The sequence below is a fragment of the Oryctolagus cuniculus genome, chromosome 4 (genome assembly GCF_051225735.1).
Source record: "Oryctolagus cuniculus isolate XC-2025 breed Fujian yellow rabbit chromosome 4, ASM5122573v1, whole genome shotgun sequence".
NCBI classification, from domain to species: domain Eukaryota; kingdom Metazoa; phylum Chordata; class Mammalia; order Lagomorpha; family Leporidae; genus Oryctolagus; species Oryctolagus cuniculus.
Genome location: NC_142870.1, coordinates 7,798,356 through 7,816,646, shown reverse-complemented (window position 1 = coordinate 7,816,646; position 18,291 = coordinate 7,798,356). Strand labels below are relative to the sequence as shown.

Below are 18,291 nucleotides of genomic sequence, written 5' to 3'. Positions count from 1 at the left end.
CTACACACTGACCCAGGATTACTTTTTAAATTACCTTTCCCGTCTGTGCCCTGGACTGGCAGCAACGGGCACTGGTCTTCAAAATGGCCATCTTTGGCTATTTAGAACATTAATGATCACATCAAATTATAGAAATGTTATATATACACATAGAAACATGTGCATGTCTACGCAACAAATCTTAGTACCCCTGGTGAATTTGTTTTCTTACAGCAAATTTTACTGCTGTCACATACAACACACTCAGTTCTTTGCCTCTGGTTTTTTTTCCTTTTTAAAAAAATGTATTAGAAATAGAACGAAGGAGAGAGAGCGTCAGTCACGAGGAAGCTCCCACCTGATGGTGGATTGCAGATTCTCCAGGAGCGCAATGTGGGGGCCGTCCCTGGACCTCACAGTCGTTTGCCCTCATTTGTCTCGCCTTCCTTCCCTGTCTGTGGTTGCTCTTTGGTCACTGGGAGCAGCTTCCCTTCACGTGGGCTCTGTTCTTGGTTCAACACTTCAGATTTCATTTTCTTAGTCCGGGTAGAAAAGCTTTAGTAAACCACGTACACCGTTCATCAGTTATTTTACTGCAGTGTAATGGCTGCTGGACAGTGACTGGAAACACTTTGGGCAGATGGTGCGGGCTGATATTATTACTGCCAGCCAGTCAGATCCTCTACAGGATTGGTCGTTCCTGCGACGACAGTGATTGGTTTCTCTTTGTCTCACCTTCCCTCTTCCCCTTTTGCTTTTAGACGTTTATAAAAGGAAGTTGGATGGGAACCCTAGAGCAAAGACATATTGAACCTTAGTTTGCACAGCAGCATGTATATAGAGAGGAAATATTTAGGAATATTGGGAAATACTCCTAAGAAGAAAATATTATAAAACACCTGAGAACAGATTTGGGGTGACTTTTAGTGTTTAGAGCAGAGCAGCAGTGCTGACTGAGGAAAGTGGCATTTGGTCTTTGTAACAGAGTGTCAGTTGCTTTTAAGAGAAGTTAATCATTTTTAATTGCACAAAAAGTGATTTTCTTTTGCTTCAAAAAAGCATTGTTTTTAACTTCCCTTCTAAATATGTGTTGTGCTTGTTTGCATTAATTACTTAAAAAGTTCCTTTACATATTTTTGTTTTTGAAAATGCCTTCTTAGTGGTGTCTGATGTGACTTCCATGCTAGTCATACGATTGTTTTAGGGTGAATACAGAATTCATTGGAAGGAGAGGCCGATCTGAGCCTGATACAAGAATGAGAAAAGAAAATAGACCTAGAATCGGAACATACAAAGCCAGCACAGAAGAGCAGTCAAAGGGACTCGGCCCATCCCTGTGGATCTGGGTCTTGAACAACATTGGTTTATTGATCACGTATGGTTGATGTTGGTCCCTCCAAGTCATTGCACATTCCCAAATGAAAGATTTGACTGTATTTACTATATCCACACTCAATAGGATTTTTTGAGATCTTATTTCCTCTACTAATTTGAGATTTTTTAAAATTATTGTTTTAAAATTTATTTACTTGGGCAGCAGAGGGACAGAGCACTTCATTCCCCAAGTGCGCAAGGGCCAAGGATGGGCCAGACCAAAGCCAGGAGTGGGGAGCCAATTCAGGTCTCCCACATGGGTAGCAGGGACCCAATTACTTGAGCCCACCATTGCCTCCCAGGGTAAGCATGAGTAGGAAGTTGGAATCTGAAGCAGAGCTGGGACCAGAACCTAGGCACTCTGCTATGGGATACAGGCATCCCAACTGTGTGTCCCAAACACTATGCCAGATGACCCACCCTGTCGTTTGACATTCTGGCTATTTGTCCTCAGTAAATATTCTTTCTTGTTCATTACTTTTATAATAGATTATATAATTATACAATTGAAATTTATAAAATAACTTCTTAATCCCTTTTTGCTTTTTCCCAAAAAAGATTCTCAAGAATTATTTTCTAAGGGCTAGACAAAATTGTACGTACTGTATCATAGGCTGCATGAACCTCATGTTCATGTAGGGGGTGGGGGCAGTGAGACTGTTACAAGTGAAATGATGTTTTGCTTTGGAAAATAAGCTTTTTCCCCCCAAATATGTGCAAATGTGTTCTTACAGTAACTCATGTAAATGTACATTTTCTCCAAGCTACTTCTCTCAGTTGTTGGAGGAACATGGTCCCTTAGACATGAGCAACAAGATGTTCTCTGAAGAATATGAATTTTTCCCAGAAGAAACTCGACAGATACTAGAAAAAGCAGGAGGTTTAAAATCTTTTCTGCTGGGATGTCCTCGTTTTGTTGTAATTGACAACTGTATTGCATTGAAGAAAGTTGCATTACGACTCAAGAAAAAAAGAAAGAAGAAAAACATTAAAGCAAAAGTGGAAGAAATTTCAAAAACAGGAGAATATTTGCGAGTTAAACTACCACTGAATCCAGCTGCTAGAGAATTTAAACCAGATGTGAAGTCCAAAACAGTGTCTGACTTCCCTTCAGCCCCAGCTCCTGAGCGTGTGAAGCCCAGGCCCAGATCTGCTGATTCTCCCAAACCAGGCTGTGAAGATGCGAAGCCCAAGTTGGTCTCTGAGCATTCTTCCCGGCCAGTTCCTGAAGACGGGAACCCTAAGGGGTCTTCCTCTAGTTCTCCCAAACCTGTCTCTGAGGATACAAGTCACAAGCGAGCCTCCTCACATTGTCCCAAACCAGTTCCTGAAGATGTGAAAGCAACCTACTGGACACAGTCCCATTTGGTCACAGGATACTGTACCTATCTTCCCTTGCAGGGATTTGACATCACCCAGACACCGCCAGCATACATCAATGTGTTACCAAGCTTGACCCAGTACACTGCCATCTACACACCTTTGGCCAGTATTTCCTCTGAATATCAGCTGCAAAGATCAATACCCGTGGTGCCATCTTTTGTTGCCAGTGATACAGCAGATAAAAATGCTGCTATGTGTTTTGAGGGTCATCCTCTGAATACTGAGCAAGCCTCTGGGGACCAGATGGCCCTCCAAACACGAGTCCGTGAACAGCCTTTGGGAATACCCGTGAAGTCGCAGTGCAGCACAGATGGTGCTGATCTGTCCCCGAGCGAGTCTAACAGAAATGCCGGGCACGCTGGGAGTCCTAAGAAGTGTGAAGTAAATCCAGAAAGTATCGGTGCAGTAACAGATGCCCCACAGACGCAGATGGCTGCCACACAGGTAAGACTTAAACAGAAGTCTTACACTGTAGCAAAGTTAAAATCCCTAAAAATGATTCTGATGGTTACTGAGGCCTTTGTTGGAAAATACTTTAAGTCTAAGAACACTTTTTGAAACATAACAGGCACATTTGTCAGAAAGAAGTTTTCAGTCCAGTAAATAATACCCAAATTCTGTAGCAACTGAGAGCCAGTGGAGTCAGCTGAAACATTTTAATAATTAATAAAGTCACAGTTGGAGGGTGTGGCTGTTTCTTTATAGAAAAGTACAGATGCTAATAACGGTCAAGCCCACATCACTCAAGCTTGCCTGCCAGTTACAGCAAGACCAGAACAGGAGACTGTGGGATTTACTGCAGGTCGGGGGCTGGGAGGGTGGGGGAACATGATGATGGCTCCTCAGAGAAAAGAAAGGAAGAAGAGTCTCCAGCTTCTCCTGCCAAACCAGGGGAGGAATGAGGGAGGCAAAAGAAGTGTCCTCACGGAGGGAAACCAGAGGGGAGTCCATGGAGGAGTCCTTCCCAGCAGGCCTGAGAGTAAACCCAGGTTCCTCTCCAGTTGCCTTTCTAGGGTGTGAATTGATTTAAATGCTTGGGTTGCCCCACTGCTAAGTTAAACAAAATGTTTCAAGTGTTACAAGTGATGAACCAAAATCATTTTCAGTTACACTAATTCTGAAAGTATCTCCTTACTAATAATAAATATTTATTGAAAACATAGGACATAGTCTAAATTGGAAACAAAACTTGAAAAATTGTGAACATGTTTTAAAATGTTATTACACGGTGAGTTTATGTACAAAAGCAACTGAGGCAAATTGAAATGAAGGGATTGTTTTGCCCCATAGGTGTCTTCAACCATAATGCACCAAGAAGTCAACACTGAGCCGGAAGATCCTCTTAAGACACCACAAGTGAGTCAAATTGTATTAACCTCTTTAAAAGTTTAATTTTCATTAATTATTCTAGATGGGAATGATGAGTCAGAACTATCTTAGACTCAGCTAAGTTGATCTAAAGGAAAGTAAGTTTTCTTATAGCATATTTATTATAAAATATGATGGCTTTATTGTTTTAATTGGTGAAACGATGATATATTGATTTATAAATGAAGTATTCATGTGAATAATACAGAAAGATATTATAAAGACTTTCACCACTTTAAGTGATCCAATTAGAAATTCCATTAATATAATTTACTTTATTGATGCATTGTGAGAGAATAATTATTTGATCAGCTGTAAAGGTACTGAAAAGGTGCTGGGTAAAATTAACCTCCCCCCATTTTTTAAACAAATGCTGATAATAAAATGAGAATTAGTATCTCTCAACATACTAGTATCTTTCTCTTAAGCCAAAAGCCATCTTGCTTAAAGGTAAAACGTCACCACTAATATATTATCCTAGAGATACTAACTGACAAAATTAAATAAATAATGTAGAAAACAGGAGATAGAATTACCATTATTTACAGAGACTAAGATTGTATTTCCTGAAAAATCTAAAATGACCAACTGAAAACTTGGACCAAAGTAAGAGAACTCAGAATGATGACTGGATACAAAATAAATAGCTTCTCATGTACTAACAACAGGCTGTTAGAAAGTGTGTCAGAAGAAAATATTCCATTTTCAATAGCAACTAAAAGATAAAATACTTGTCTATGTAAAGAAAACTGAAATGCTTTCAGAGACACATAGGAAGACCCATTATAATAAAGAGACTGATTGGTTCCCCTCAAGCTTTTTTAAATTTAACACAATCCCAGTTTACAGTGATATATATACAACAGACTAGCTCAAAATCTATGGCTTAAACCAAAGAGAAGCATGTGTTATCTCATTGTTCTTCCAGGTCAGGAATTTAGGAGCCACTTTAGCTGAGTGGTTCTGGAGATATTATTCAAGTAACAGTAAAGGTGTTGGTGAGGACTTAGTCACCTCCAGGAAAACCTGGGCTGGAGGTTCTGCCTCTGGGATGGCTCGAGCACATGCTGACACGGAGCCCAGTGGCTGTTAGGCCCTACTTTAGGAAGCTCCACTTCACTCCTGTTTGCCTTGATCACAGAGCAGCTCCTCAAGCTGGTTGTGCAGAAAGAGACCCTGTATAAGGGCATGAATACCAAGAGGCCAGGACCTTGGCAGCTGACTTGGAAGCTGCCTACCGCACAGGATTTACTTGGAACTAGACAAACTGATACCACTTTTTGTGGAAAATGAGCCTCAGGAATGGTCAGGGGAAAGGAACTGTAAGAGAATTATGAAGCTAGATAGCACATAAATAGACCATTAGAATAAAAGTCTTATGGAATAGAATACAGAAATTTAAGGTATAGTGAAGTTGCTAAACTATCAGTGAGCAACATGTTGATTAAACACTTGGTGCTGGGGCCTGCGCTGTGGCGTAGCGGGAAAAGCCACTGCCTGCAGTGCTGGCATCCCATACGGGTGCCAATTTGAGTCCCAGATGCTCCACTTCCAATCCAGCTCTCTGCTGTGGCCTGGGAAAGCAGTAGAAGATGGCCCAAGTCCTTGGGCCCCTGCACCCATGTAGGAGACCTGGAAGAAGCTTCTGGTTCCTGGCTTCAGATTGACACAGCTCCAGTCGTTGTGGCCATTTGGGAAGTGACCCAGTGGCTGTAAGACCTCTTTCTCTGTCTCTGCCTCTCTGTAAATCTGCCTTTCAAATAAATAAATCTTTAAAAAAATAGTTTAAAAAATGAATTAAAAAAATAAACACTTGGTGTTAGGAGAAATGGGTTGCCATCTAGAAAAAAATTAATTTGGATCCCTACTTAATTGCTTCCACCCAAATAAAATCCAGGCAGATCAAAGATTTAATATAAAAAAATGGCCCCTCTATAAAAGTGCCCCCTTGAAAAGGGAAATTTGGTGACCATTTCTTTTCACTGGGGTCTCACCCACAAAGGTGCTTCATGTAGGACATTTTTTACCATTGTGTCCTGGCTTTTCAGCCAGACCAGAATGCCTTAAGGGCTGATTCTGAGGTCAGAGTGCTATTTAAAGCGATTGTCATGCTATGAGTCTGCTGTGTGGACTGCTTCCCTTGTTGGAGCATTCACTCCTTTTTAATTCTATCCGTTATTATTACAGGTCACTTAATCCTATCTATGTGATTACTTTAATACTTAATCCTATCCATATGATCACTTTAATACTTAAAATGCTGATTTTTACTACCCAGCTTAATTAAGGGGACTTGGGGTCCTAAGGCAGATTTTTAAACTGTACCCTTAGAAGTAAGTCCATAGGAATGTATGCAGGACTATACAGCTTTTACTGTAAACTTCATGCACTTCAGAATTACAACTTTAGGAACATGGTGATTCTTTCCACCATGCCTGCCTTCCCACCCACACTCCCACCCCCTTCCTCCTCCCTCTCTTATTCCCCCTCTTATTTTTTATTAAGATCTATTTTCTTTTTTTTTATTTAGTAAATATAAATTTTCAAAGTACAGTTAATGGATTACAATGGCTTCCCCCCCCATAATTTCCCTCCCACTCACACCCCTCCCATCTCCCGCTCCCTCTCCCATTCCATTCACATCAAGATTCATTTTCAATTATCTTTATATACAGAAGATCAATTCAGTATATATTAAGTAAAGATTTCATCAGTTTGCACCCACACAGAAACACAAAGTGTAAAATACTGTTTCAGTACTAGTTATAGCATTACTTCACATTGGACAACACATTAAGGACGGATCCCACATGAGGAGTAAGTACACAGTGACTCCTGTTGTTGACTTAACAATTTGACACTATTGTTTATGGCGTCAGTAATCTCCCTAGGCTCTAGTCATATGAGTTGCCAAGGCTATGGAAGCCTTTTGAGTTTGCCGACTTCGATCTTATTCCGACAGGGTCATAGTCAAAGTGGAAGTTCTCTCCTCCCTTCAGAGAAAGGTACCTCCTTCTTTGATGGCCCCGTTCTTTCCACTGGGATCTCACTCACTGAGATCTTCCATTTAGGTCTTCTTTTTCAATTAACTTAATACACATGATTAACTATACGTTAAGTAAAGAGTTCAACAAATAGTATGAAAGAAAAAAAAAATAACTGTTCCTCAACAGTCAAGACAGGGACTGTTCAAGTCGTTGCTTCTCAAAGTGTCTATTTTACTTCTACAGATTTAGGCAATACTTTTAAGAAGATAGACTCACACTGAGTATGTTGTATTTGAAATTTGCAGTCCTCATGTAATGCAGATGGACATCTTTCCTAGTTAGTAAACAAAAGACTGACAGCTTCATTTTCAGCATCCGACTCCTCGGACTCAGGCATGTGATTGTGGACTGTCCTAGCAGTGTGAAAGGTTTTCAGAATCCTTACAGAGGAAGACTTAAAAGTAGGGACAAAGTCAATATATTCTGTTCATATCTGAAATATATGTAGTAACTATTTTTAATAAAAAAAACTTGTTTTAATAAAAAGTTCTTGATGTTTATTGTGGAGAATGACATTGAGATCAAACCATTGATCTAATACTAAACTTTCCTAAAACAAATAAGTATCAAGAACTAGTTACAATGAAGATTGAAGAGTTTCAGTATGTATTCCAGTAATATGAATATTACTTTTTAAAATATGGCTTTACTAAACCGTGTTTAGGGATTTTTAATTCCTGAATTACTGTGGTATTCCTCTTGTACATTTTCACCTGTATTTCCTTGTTCTTTTCTTGTTTAAAGAGATAGTTCAGAATAAGAGAGTAAATAGGCATTTTGAACTACTTTAATACGCAATTTTATAATTTACTTTTAGGGGGATATTTCACGGATTGAAAAGGAGTACCAAGGATTACAAGAGCAGCTTAAGGAAGCATATGAAAATTATGAGCAGATAAAACTCAAGGGCTCAGAAGAGACCAGGGACCTGGAAGAAAAGTTGAAAAGGAATTTAGAAGAAAACAAGGTAATCCTGCCATTTGCAATCTCTCTTTAATTGCATGTGGCAATTAGGAGAACATAGCTGTGCTGAACATCATTGGCTAAACAAAAGGTTCTTTCTCAAAATTGCCTGTTTCAAATTTCTCTATAATATATTTAAGTGACAGCATTTCTTGCAGTATTTTATAGCCTCTATGAATTCTTTTTAAAAAAGGGCTGTAAATCTGGGTTTTCATTTATCCATAATTCAGCTTCTTCATTAACAAAAACTCCATGTATAGTGACTTAAGTTCTGAGTTAAATGTTTTTTGTATTGCAAGGCACTTTAGGAATTAGTGGTGGCCGGCACTGTGGCTCACTAAGCTAATCCTCCGCCTTGCGGCACCTGCACACCAGGTTCTAGTCCTGGTTGGGGCGTCGGATTCTGTCCCGGTTGCCCCTCTTCCAGGCCATCTCTCTGCTGTGGCCAGGGAGTGCAGTGGAGGATGGCCCAAGTGCTTGGGCCCTGCACCCCATGGGAGACCAGGAGAAGCACCTGGCTCCTGCCATCGGATCAGCACGGTGCGCCGGCCATTGGAGGGTGAACCGACAGCAAAGGAAGACCTTTCTCTCTGTCTCTCTCTCTCACTGTCCACTCTGCCTGTCAAAAAAAAAAAAAAAAAAAAAAAAAAAAAAAAAAAGAAGAAGGAATTAGTGGTTCTGAGTGTGAGCCCTGGAGTCAAAATGTCAGGGTTCAGGGCCAGACTGGTTCTAATCTTCGACAAGCTATTTAGCTTCGCTGTGTTTTAGTTCCTTGTCTGGAAATTCTGAGCAGTAATTGCTCCCAGTTCCTGGGGTTGGAGTCACACTTGTAAAGTACTCACATTATAAAGCCTCAGGAAGTATTGTCTGCCACTGCTATCACCATCATCTTCCTCTTCACCTAAGACAGTGTAGGAATAACATGGTGGGGGTGGGGTAGGTATATCTGAACTGTAAGCTCACCCACATCATCATCATCTTCCTCCTAAGACAGTGTAGGAATAACACAGTGGGGGGTTAGGTATATCTAAACTGTAAGCTCACCCAGAGAATCTCATTTAAATCTTCTGATCTTGAATTCTGTGAGCTCAGATTGGTCGTCTGTTACAGGTAGCTGGCAGTGGAGTGACACTCAAGTGGCAAGGCCAATCTGGAAAGGAAAATAGAATTCTAGATGTGAGGAGATCATAGTGTGCTTTGTTTTTAAAACTATTATATTCTGTTCAGAGAGAGATTAATCCATTTAAGAAGAAGAAGAATTTGTTCCACAAGTCTGGATCAATAGCTGGGGTAACATACAGAAGAAAATTAGCCAAGTGGAACATTAATTAAGAAGCACGCGTACTGAGATTTAAGTACACCAAAGAAAAGGGTCAGATTGCAAAGGGAATTTTCACAGCATCCCCCAGGACCTTTGTGAACTCTGGGTGGGGCTGGGGAGATTGAGAAGATGAGGAGAAGTGGGTGGAAGACAAGACCTTTCTGCTCAGTTCTCTGGTTGGGAATTGGGGAAGAACAGCGAGCAAAACCAGAAGTCTGCCTTGCTCAGTGACACACAGATCACGAGTTTGAATAAGCTACTTGGGAGGCTTACCAAAATAAAGTGTCTGTATAAACTCTGTGTTGCCTCGGGCAAATTCAGTTTTGATTAAATCCATGTGGAAATGGCCGTGTGTGCCTCTTCGGAGTGCCAGAGCAGATGTGGGGACATGGGTATTGGTATTCAGCGAGTGAAGTGGCTTCCGGCTGGCAGGGCCTCTCTGGCTTCATAGATGGGTGCCCTGCCCGGGTGCTGTACTGGAGCAGTTCTTCAGGGCCCTGCTGCTTGTGTAGTGGAGCAGGAAGCACACAGGGAAGAGGAGGCGGGGGGGGGGGGGGGGGCGGGGCAGCAGCTCTGGCAGCGGGTCCTGCTCCTGCGCTTTCTCGCCTGGACAGGCTGTGCTCAAGAACACGGGCAGTCTGCCTCTGTAAAGGGTAGTGAGGGGCTTATTAGGTTACTAGATTCCTGTGTGAAGTATGTACTTGTTTCTTATTAGGATAAATCCCTTTGCTTGGTATCTACACAAGAGCAGATGAGATTTAGACCTGGTCCCTTTTTTATTAATCATGAGGCTGCTGTGTTATTAAAAGGTGGTTAGTACCAACAGCAGATGAAATCGTGTCGTATTTTCACTGGCTGAGCTATACAAGAGGGGGTGTTTGTGTGTGCACACACGCGCTCCTATCTTTGTAATACTCGTGCCTTTTGTTACCTGAACTCTCTTAGGTCCGTTTGCAAAGTGAGTCCTCATGCCTCGGCATAACCTGGGGTTGCACACAACCTCTCAGCCCAAGGGCTGGGTCTGAGGGAAGAGCACTGGCGCAGAGCAGACAAGCAGGATGGACGGGCCGCGGGGTCGTGGCCGTAGTGCTGAGCCAGGCAGAGTACATGGAGGGCAGGAAGTGGAGGTGTGGCGGTCACCTCAGTCACAGTAATGAGTTGACAAGTTCAGCTGCAGAAGGAAGATGTGAGCAGAATTGGTGCCCAGGCGAAAGGGAGTGCTAAACTATTGTTGAACTTCTGCCCCCAAAAGCAGTTGGCCTGGGCAGCTCAAAGCCACTGAACTCAGCCCCGCCCCTGTGGAGGGACTCAGAAGTCTTGGCAGATTCGCCTCCCTGCTCTTTGAAACACTTGGTGTCTGTTAGAGGCTGAAGAGGGAGAAGTGGCCTCTGAGTCAAGGACTGCTATTGCTGTGAGGCCGTTGTTTCCCATGGAGTCCATGGAAAGTGGCTTCAGGGGCCCGGTCTCTTCTAGGGGAAGGCGCTACAGTTCTGCAGCTGAACCCTTGTCCTCAGTGACCTCGGCATGTTCTCAGAATAAGCAGGAAGTCAGCTACACAGGAACCTGATAGGAGATGAAAAATGAAAGCTTACTCCTAGACGGATAGGAAATCAGTATTAATCATGAAGCAGCCATTGAAAATAGTGGAATTATTCAAACTGGAGGATATTTAACTTATCACTTTTAGTTGTTTCTTTAACAGGTGCTCTGGTTCCCTGAGTCTCATTCTCATTTATAGTAACTATTAGAAATATTAACATAGAGAATATCTTACTTACAAATGACTGGCAATTGGAAGCATGAATCAGACCCAAAACTTTTCCTCCTGTCAGATAAATTCTGGATAAGTTGTGGGTTCGGAAGTCTCACACATCTAAGTGCCCAGGGAAGCTGACAGAGAGGCTGGGGACAGTGGTGTGGACCCTGACCTTCCAGAGCAAAGAGAACCTGTGTTGCCTCAAAAGAATACTTCGTCTCCCTTGTCACACTGCCCGACACTCTGGCAGGTATCTCAACCTCAGTGCTTCTGCTCTCCAGCTGGAGCCATCACATCGATATTTTATACACAAACAAAAGCATTTGGACTTGCCAAATAAAGCCCATATTTAGGCTGCCTCTAGATAAGAGAATCCTATAGGTGGCAGTGAAGTGTGGATGCGTGTGGACACATTGAAGTGGCTCTTCAGGGTCCCTTCCTGTAACCAGGTGTTCTCAATGGTCAGGAAGCGGCTCCATCCTGCACACGGCCACAGCGCTGGCTCAGGTGGGTGTGCCCACTGAGCTCAAATCATTGAGGAAGCCATGACACCAGCAAGGCTCTAGTCTGTTGGTTTCTTTTTTTCACAAAAATAAATCTTGCCTCTTATTCATGTATTTTCTAAAATGTTTTTAGATCTCAAAGACAGAATTAGATTGGTTCCTTCAAGATTTGGAAAGAGAAATTAAAAAATGGCAACAAGAGAAAAAAGAAATCCAAGAAAGACTAAAAGCACTGAAGAAGAAAATCAAAAAAGTTTGCAATGCGAGTGAGATGTAAGTAACAATAAGCATTTTAATATTGTGGAGTTTGTATTTTTATATTTAATTTCAAACTCTGCTAAGTCAAACTTTATAGTTTTCAGTGTTTTTATCTCACTTAGAAAACCATGCACTTAGTAGTTAACTAAGGTTTGTTTTCTAGCATGTTTTTAGATAAGTCAGCAAAGAACTGGTGTCTTTCTAGTTTGAACTCCACCCTTCCTGTGTTACCTTGGGTCCTCTTTTTCCTTATTGGTAAAAGGAGAGGCTAGTCTAGACCCACAGTTCCTTCCAGCACAAGTTCTGTGGTGATTGATTACTTTGTGCTGGTACATCCTGAGTCTTTATTGAAATTTGACCTTGTATTGTGAAGGACTGGGTGACGCATGCAAGTCCCAGGCATTGTTGTCACGTGAGCCAAGTTGTCAGGTGGTTGCTTTGTTTTCTTTTAAGATTTATTTTATTTAAAAGGCAGAGATACAGAGAGAGAAAGAGAAAGACAGATCTTCCATTTGCTGGTTCACTCTCCAAATGTCACAACAGCCAGGGCTGGGCCAGGTCAAAACCAGGAACCAACAGCTCAGTCTAGGTCTCCTACATGGATGGCAGGGGCTCAAGTACTTGAACCATCTTCCACTTCTTTCCCAGGCACATAAACAGGGAGCTGGATAGGAAGTGGAGCAGCCAGGGCTCAAACCAGCGCTCATGTGGGATAATGGCATTGCAGGCGGCAGCTTAACCTGCTGCAGCACAACACTGACCCCTAAGTGTGACTTAATGCTGGCTAACATATCCAGACTCAGTAACTTGGCTTAGTAGTTGTTTCATTTGCTCATGGTCCTGCAATCTGGGCTGAATCCAGCTGGGCCATTTTCTTGCAGCTCTTGGCTGCATTTTGTAGGGAAGTTGGCTATGGCCGGGCCCAGCTAGGATGCTGAAGTCGTTCATCCTGTTTCTGTCCTTTTTTTTTTTTTTTTTCCAGAGTCCCTGTCCCTGTTTCCTCTCCCTATGGTTTTTATCCATATGATGTTCCCATATGTTCCCTAGTGTGATAGCCAGACTTATTTGGTGGCTAAGGACCCCCCAAGGATGCAGAAGTGGAAGCTGCCAGACCTTCTGAAGTGTCGGGCTAGAACTGTCCCAGCATCGCTTCCGCTACGTTCTGTTGCTTAGAGCAAGTGGCAGGCCTAGACAAGGCTGACGGGCACGTGTGTGGGAGTGCGGTTCACTGGATGCATGCTGCATGCTCACCTTCAAGGGTGTTCATGTTTTCTCCATGCTCTGTGCCGTATGATTAAGTGACTCTCGTTGATTGTGGCCAGCCGTGCATTTGGGCGGTGTTCAGGCAGTCCTTAGAAGAATGAGGAGGTAGAAAACACGGCTTTGGAGTTTTTCTTCCCTACGTCATGTCATTGTGGTTAGGCTCCACGTAGTTTCATTGAACACTTTATGGAGACAGCAATATCTGAAAACTCTTAATATTTGAGCATTTTCAGTCTTAGTCAACTTTTAAAATGTGGAAGTAATTATTTTAATATTTTTTTTACATGTTCAGTTCAGACATACTAGCAAACCATGCAAGCCTAAATGGAGCTGCTAATGATAAGAATAGTTTTTTTCTGTACTGGCATGAAAATTAGCCATTTGGCCTAGTGATTATCGCCACTGGGGATACTTGTATCCTGTATCAGAGTGCCTGTGTTTGAGTTCCAGCTCTCCCTCCATCTTCCTGGGAGACAGAGCTGGATGGCTTCACTATTTGCATCCCTGATGTCACATGGGAGACCGCAGTGAAATTCTGCCTCTGGTCCAGGACAGCGCCTGCTGTTGCAGCACTTGGGCAGTGAACCAGCAGATGGGTGCTCTCTGGCTCTCTGTGTCTCTGCCTCTCAAGTTTAAAATAAAAAAAATTCTCCTGAAAAATAAACTTTCTTTGAGTTTTTTTTTTCTACTTTCTTTGTCACAGACTTCTCTAAACTTTTTGTGCATTCCAGATTAATTCTTTAAAAGTAACTTTTTTTTTTTTTAAGATTTACTAATTTACTTGAAAGAGTTACACAGAGAGAGAAGGCGGGGCAGAGAGAGAGGTCTTCCATCTGCTGGCTTACTTCCCAGTTGGCTGCAACAGCCAGAGCTGTGCCAGTCTGAAGCCAGGAGCTTCCTCCGGATCTTCCCATGTGGGTGCAGGGGCCCAAGGACTTGGGCCATCTTCTGCTTTCCCAGGCCATAGCAGAGAGCTGGACCAGAAATAGAACAGCCGGGACACAAACCAACGCCTATATGGGCCGAACCAGCACCTATATGGGATGCTGGCCCTGCAGGAGGCGGCGGCTTTGCCCACTATGCACAGCGCCAGCCCCTAAAACTTTTATGTTTAGAATAGAGAAGCACCAGGGATATGACAAATAAATTGACGTTGCTACACTTTTGATCACTCAGTAGCCAATAAAAAATGCCCAGTACTTAAAGAGCTCACAATTGGCGTAGCAAAAGAGATTGCAGGTGGCCATGAAAAGGCAGGAATTCCACACAAGTATCCCCCAACATTGAGTATTTAAGGAGAGAGGAAGCACTTCACAAAGAAGTGCAGTGGCAGTTAAACTGGCGTGTACTGGGTACTCGGGTGTCCTGCTCCGTAGAGATGATAGAAGGTGTGTCAGCTTAGCAGGAGAGTCAAGGCAGAACCGTGAGGTGCGGGGCGTTGCCCAAGATCCATACAGGGTTCTGAAGGCTGCAGCAGTCTCTGTGTGTTTCTGTTTGACTTTTAAGTTCTAGAGAGTGGAAGGCTGTTTTCAACATGTATTTTCTCTTGAATGAGAACCAGTGGCTCTACTGACAGTGGTGCCACATATCTTGAGACACGAGGGAGTGACTGACCAGTAAGCTCAGGACTCGGTGTGGTAAGAACTAGGTGCTCTGTCCTCGAGGTGTAAAGGACAATGACCTTAAATTCTTGGCCTGTTAAGAGGTACTAGAAATGAAACATGGACAAGCATAAATCAGGAAATCACTGGGTGGATACAGATGGGATTTACTGTGGAGTCTTGTTTTTTTTTTTTTTTTTTTTTAATTTGAAAGTTACTTAAAACTTGGGGATTATGCTCTTTTAGGTCTACCCAGAAAAATGATGGAATGGAACAGGAACGTGAATTACGTGTGGATCAATCTGTTGAAATCAGGCAAATTAAATTTATTTTAATACCTTCTTACACAAGCACACTAGATTCCGCTATGTTTTTACTCATCCATTTATTTGAGATAATTACATTTCTGTTTGCTTTATTTCTATTTCATTGTTAAGTTAATATTTAAATACATTCTTTAAATGTTTTAATAAGGATTTTGCTTTTATTTCCCATTGTCAGTGTTGAAAGTTCTGAATTTATTGATTATTTTTTTCTTGCATTATAACTTGAAACTAAAAATGTGTTTTAAAGCTTTCATTTTGTGTTACGTGAAATATTAACCTCAAGCATAGGATGGTAGTTGACTACTGTTGTTGCTCTATGATTAGAGACTCACTAAAGAATTTTTTTGAAAAATTTTTTTTTTTTTTGACAGGCAGAGTGGACAGTGAGAGAGAGAGACAGAGAGAAAGGTCTTCCCTTTTCCATTGGTTCACCCCACAATGGCCGCTGCGGCTGGAGCACTGCGCTGATCCAAAGCCAGGAGCCAGGTGCCTCTCCTGGTCTCCCATGTGGGTGCAGGGCCCAAGCACCTGGGCCATCCTCCGCTGCACTCCCTGGCCACAGCAGAGAGCTGGCCTGGAAGAGGGGCAACCGGGACAGAATCCAGCGCCCCGACCGGGACTAGAACCCGGTGTGCTGGTGCCGCTAGGCGGAGGATTAGCCTAGTGAGCCGCGGCGCCGGCCTGTTTGTTTGTGAATTGTGCTTTTAGATGGTGGTCGAGGCCGGCTTGGGCCCTGCACCCCATGGGAGACCAGGAAAAGCACCTGGCTCCTGGCTCCTGCCATCGGATCAGCGCGGTGCGCCGGCCGCAGCGCGCCGGCTGCGGCGGCCATTGGAGGGTGAACCAACGGCAAGGGAAGACCTTTCTCTCTGTCTCTCTCTCTCACTGTCCACTCTGCCTGTCAAAAAAAAAAAAAAAAAAAAAAAAAAGAATTTTTAATATGAACCTTAAATAAAGTTGCCTTTTAGCCTTTATTGACAGGGATAACACCTTTTCCCATCCTGGTCATGAGTCCCTTCCGTGGTGAGCGCCTGTGCTTCTTTATCACCCCATCCTGTTTCCACATCTGCGTTCTCATCTTGGTCCCCAACCTTTTTTAGCCATCCCTTTGTTGATCATTTAGTTTTTTGTAAACATTTTTTTTTTATTTGAAAGACAGAGTTGCAAAGAGAGGTGGAGACAGAGAGAGAGGTCTTCCATCCACTGGTTCACTCCCCACATGACTGCAACAGCCAGAGCTGAGCCAATCTGAAGCTTCCTCTGGGTCCCCCACGGGTGTGCAGGGGCCCAAATTCGGGCCATCCTCTGCTGCTTGCCCAGGCGCATTAGCAGGGAGCTGGATTGGAAGAGGGGCAGCTGGGACTCAAACCAGCACCATATAGAATGCTGGCACTGCAGGCCAGGGCATTAACAAGCTGAGCCATAGCACCGGCCCTGGTCATTTAGTTTTGTTTCCACCTTTTAGCAGTTCCAAAAGTCTGGCTAAGAACACTTTTGTGTTGGGCCGGCGCCGTGGCTCACTAGGCTAATCCTCCGCCTGCGGCGCCAGCACCCTGGGTTTCTAGTCCTGGTCGGGGTGCCGAATTCTGTCCCCGTTGCTCCTCTTCCAGTCCAGCTCTCTGCTATGGCCGGGAGTGCAGTGGAGGATGGCCCAAGTCCTTGGGACCTGCACCCCATGGGAGACCAGGAGGAAGCACCTGGCTCCTGGCTTCGGATCGGCGCAGCATGCTGGCCACAACAAGCTGGCTGTAGCGGCCCCTTGGGGGGTGAACCAATGGAAAAAGGAAGACCTTTCTCTCTGTCTCTCTCTCTCTCACTGTCTGACTCTGCCTGTCAAAAAAAATAAAAAGGAAAGAAAAAGAACACTTTGTGGAGCTCGCTTTTCCCCTTTGGATCATTCCCTTGTAACCTGCTTTGAAGCAGCAGTTCTCGCTCAGAGGCTGACGAGTGCTTTATAAAGTCTGCTGACGTAAGCCAGATTGCACTCCACTTCATCCTGCAAGAGCAGCGGCCTGGTCCTCAGCATTCCCTCCACGCGCTCACTCGAGTTTCACGTCATTTGTAAAGCACCAAGTGTGCATGGGTCTGTGTGGGGGTGAAGTAGGAGGCAAGAAGGTACTTAGAGTAGGTTTCCGAGCTAACCTGCCAGAAGCCACTGCTAATCTCACAGGTGTAATTTGTTTCAAGAATCTCTTTTTTCCCTTTAACGTTTGCAGTGATACATTTACAGACGAGAGGAAGAAGCTGGAAGAGTGTGTGAAGACAGGGAAGGAGCGTTACGAGGAGAGCCGCCGAAGAGCCGTGGCTGCAGAGGTGAGCCATGGCGCTGGGGGCCGGCAGAGGTCGCGGGGCCATGTGTTGGCTTTTGGTTTCCTTCCTCAGCTATGAAGTGTAAGGACATTGTCAAGTATGTGGAGGGTGAGGTTACCTCCCAGAATCCTGTCTCCCTAAAATAACCACTGTTTCCCCAGCCTCTGGCTTTCCCGTTTTTACCATTGTGCTTGTGCCGTACGTAGATGTGCTTGTGTTGTAGCCAAGCCTCGTACCCTGGTTTCTCTCTTTCACACTATGCATCATTTCCCATACCACGCACCTTGAAGAGCTTCGTCATGCTCAGTCAAGTGGTAACTGCAGTGCCAACCCTAGCACGCCTAATCCCCTCAGGAAGAGCAGCCTCCGCCCTCCCCCAGAGCAGTGTGCACCAGTACCAGTTTACTGTTCGCCAGACTCGGGGACAAATGTCAGAATAATGCCATCCTCAAACGTGGTTGCCTGTGACTTTTCTAGCTGAGAAACAAGTATTCTGTGTTAATACGTGTGTCTGTGATTATACTGGGGAAGATAAGAAAAGGCTCACGCAGCCTGCAGACGTTAGACTTTTCAGCTAAACATTGTGCAACTGCTTCTAAGGGAGGGAAAAAGAAAAGAACTGAAATGTGCGTACTTCGTGGGCCCCACCCCTGCATCTGAATTCCTGCGCTTGCTCATTCATATTTACCACTGTTGTGCCTGGGGAGCTCTGTCGAGGCTACAACCCCCTGGATCAAAATGAAGCTGTTCTGCATTTCCTGTAGTGATTCTTAGAAAAGTGGGCAGCTGGCCTGGGGAAGCCGGGGACGCCAGAGTGTGGGAAGTGTGCTGGAGACTGT

The 18,291-nt window shown here is 43.7% G+C and overlaps 1 protein-coding gene across 28 annotated transcripts in view; it reads left to right on the top strand.

Annotated features, from left to right (window-relative positions):
* TTC3 (tetratricopeptide repeat domain 3) overlaps positions 1 to 18,291 on the top strand; it is a 127,103-nt gene that overhangs the window by 88,997 nt on the left and 19,815 nt on the right. For all 28 annotated transcript variants that reach the window (XM_008274871.5, XM_051833619.3, XM_089331420.1 and 25 more), the window contains 6 exons: positions 2,118 to 3,180; positions 4,027 to 4,092; positions 7,969 to 8,118; positions 11,828 to 11,967; positions 15,063 to 15,131; positions 17,359 to 17,455. In XM_008274871.5, the coding sequence (XP_008273093.4) occupies positions 2,118 to 3,180; positions 4,027 to 4,092; positions 7,969 to 8,118; positions 11,828 to 11,967; positions 15,063 to 15,131; positions 17,359 to 17,455 (1,585 nt within the window). The remainder of the gene's footprint in view (positions 1 to 2,117; positions 3,181 to 4,026; positions 4,093 to 7,968; positions 8,119 to 11,827; positions 11,968 to 15,062; positions 15,132 to 17,358; positions 17,456 to 18,291) is intronic.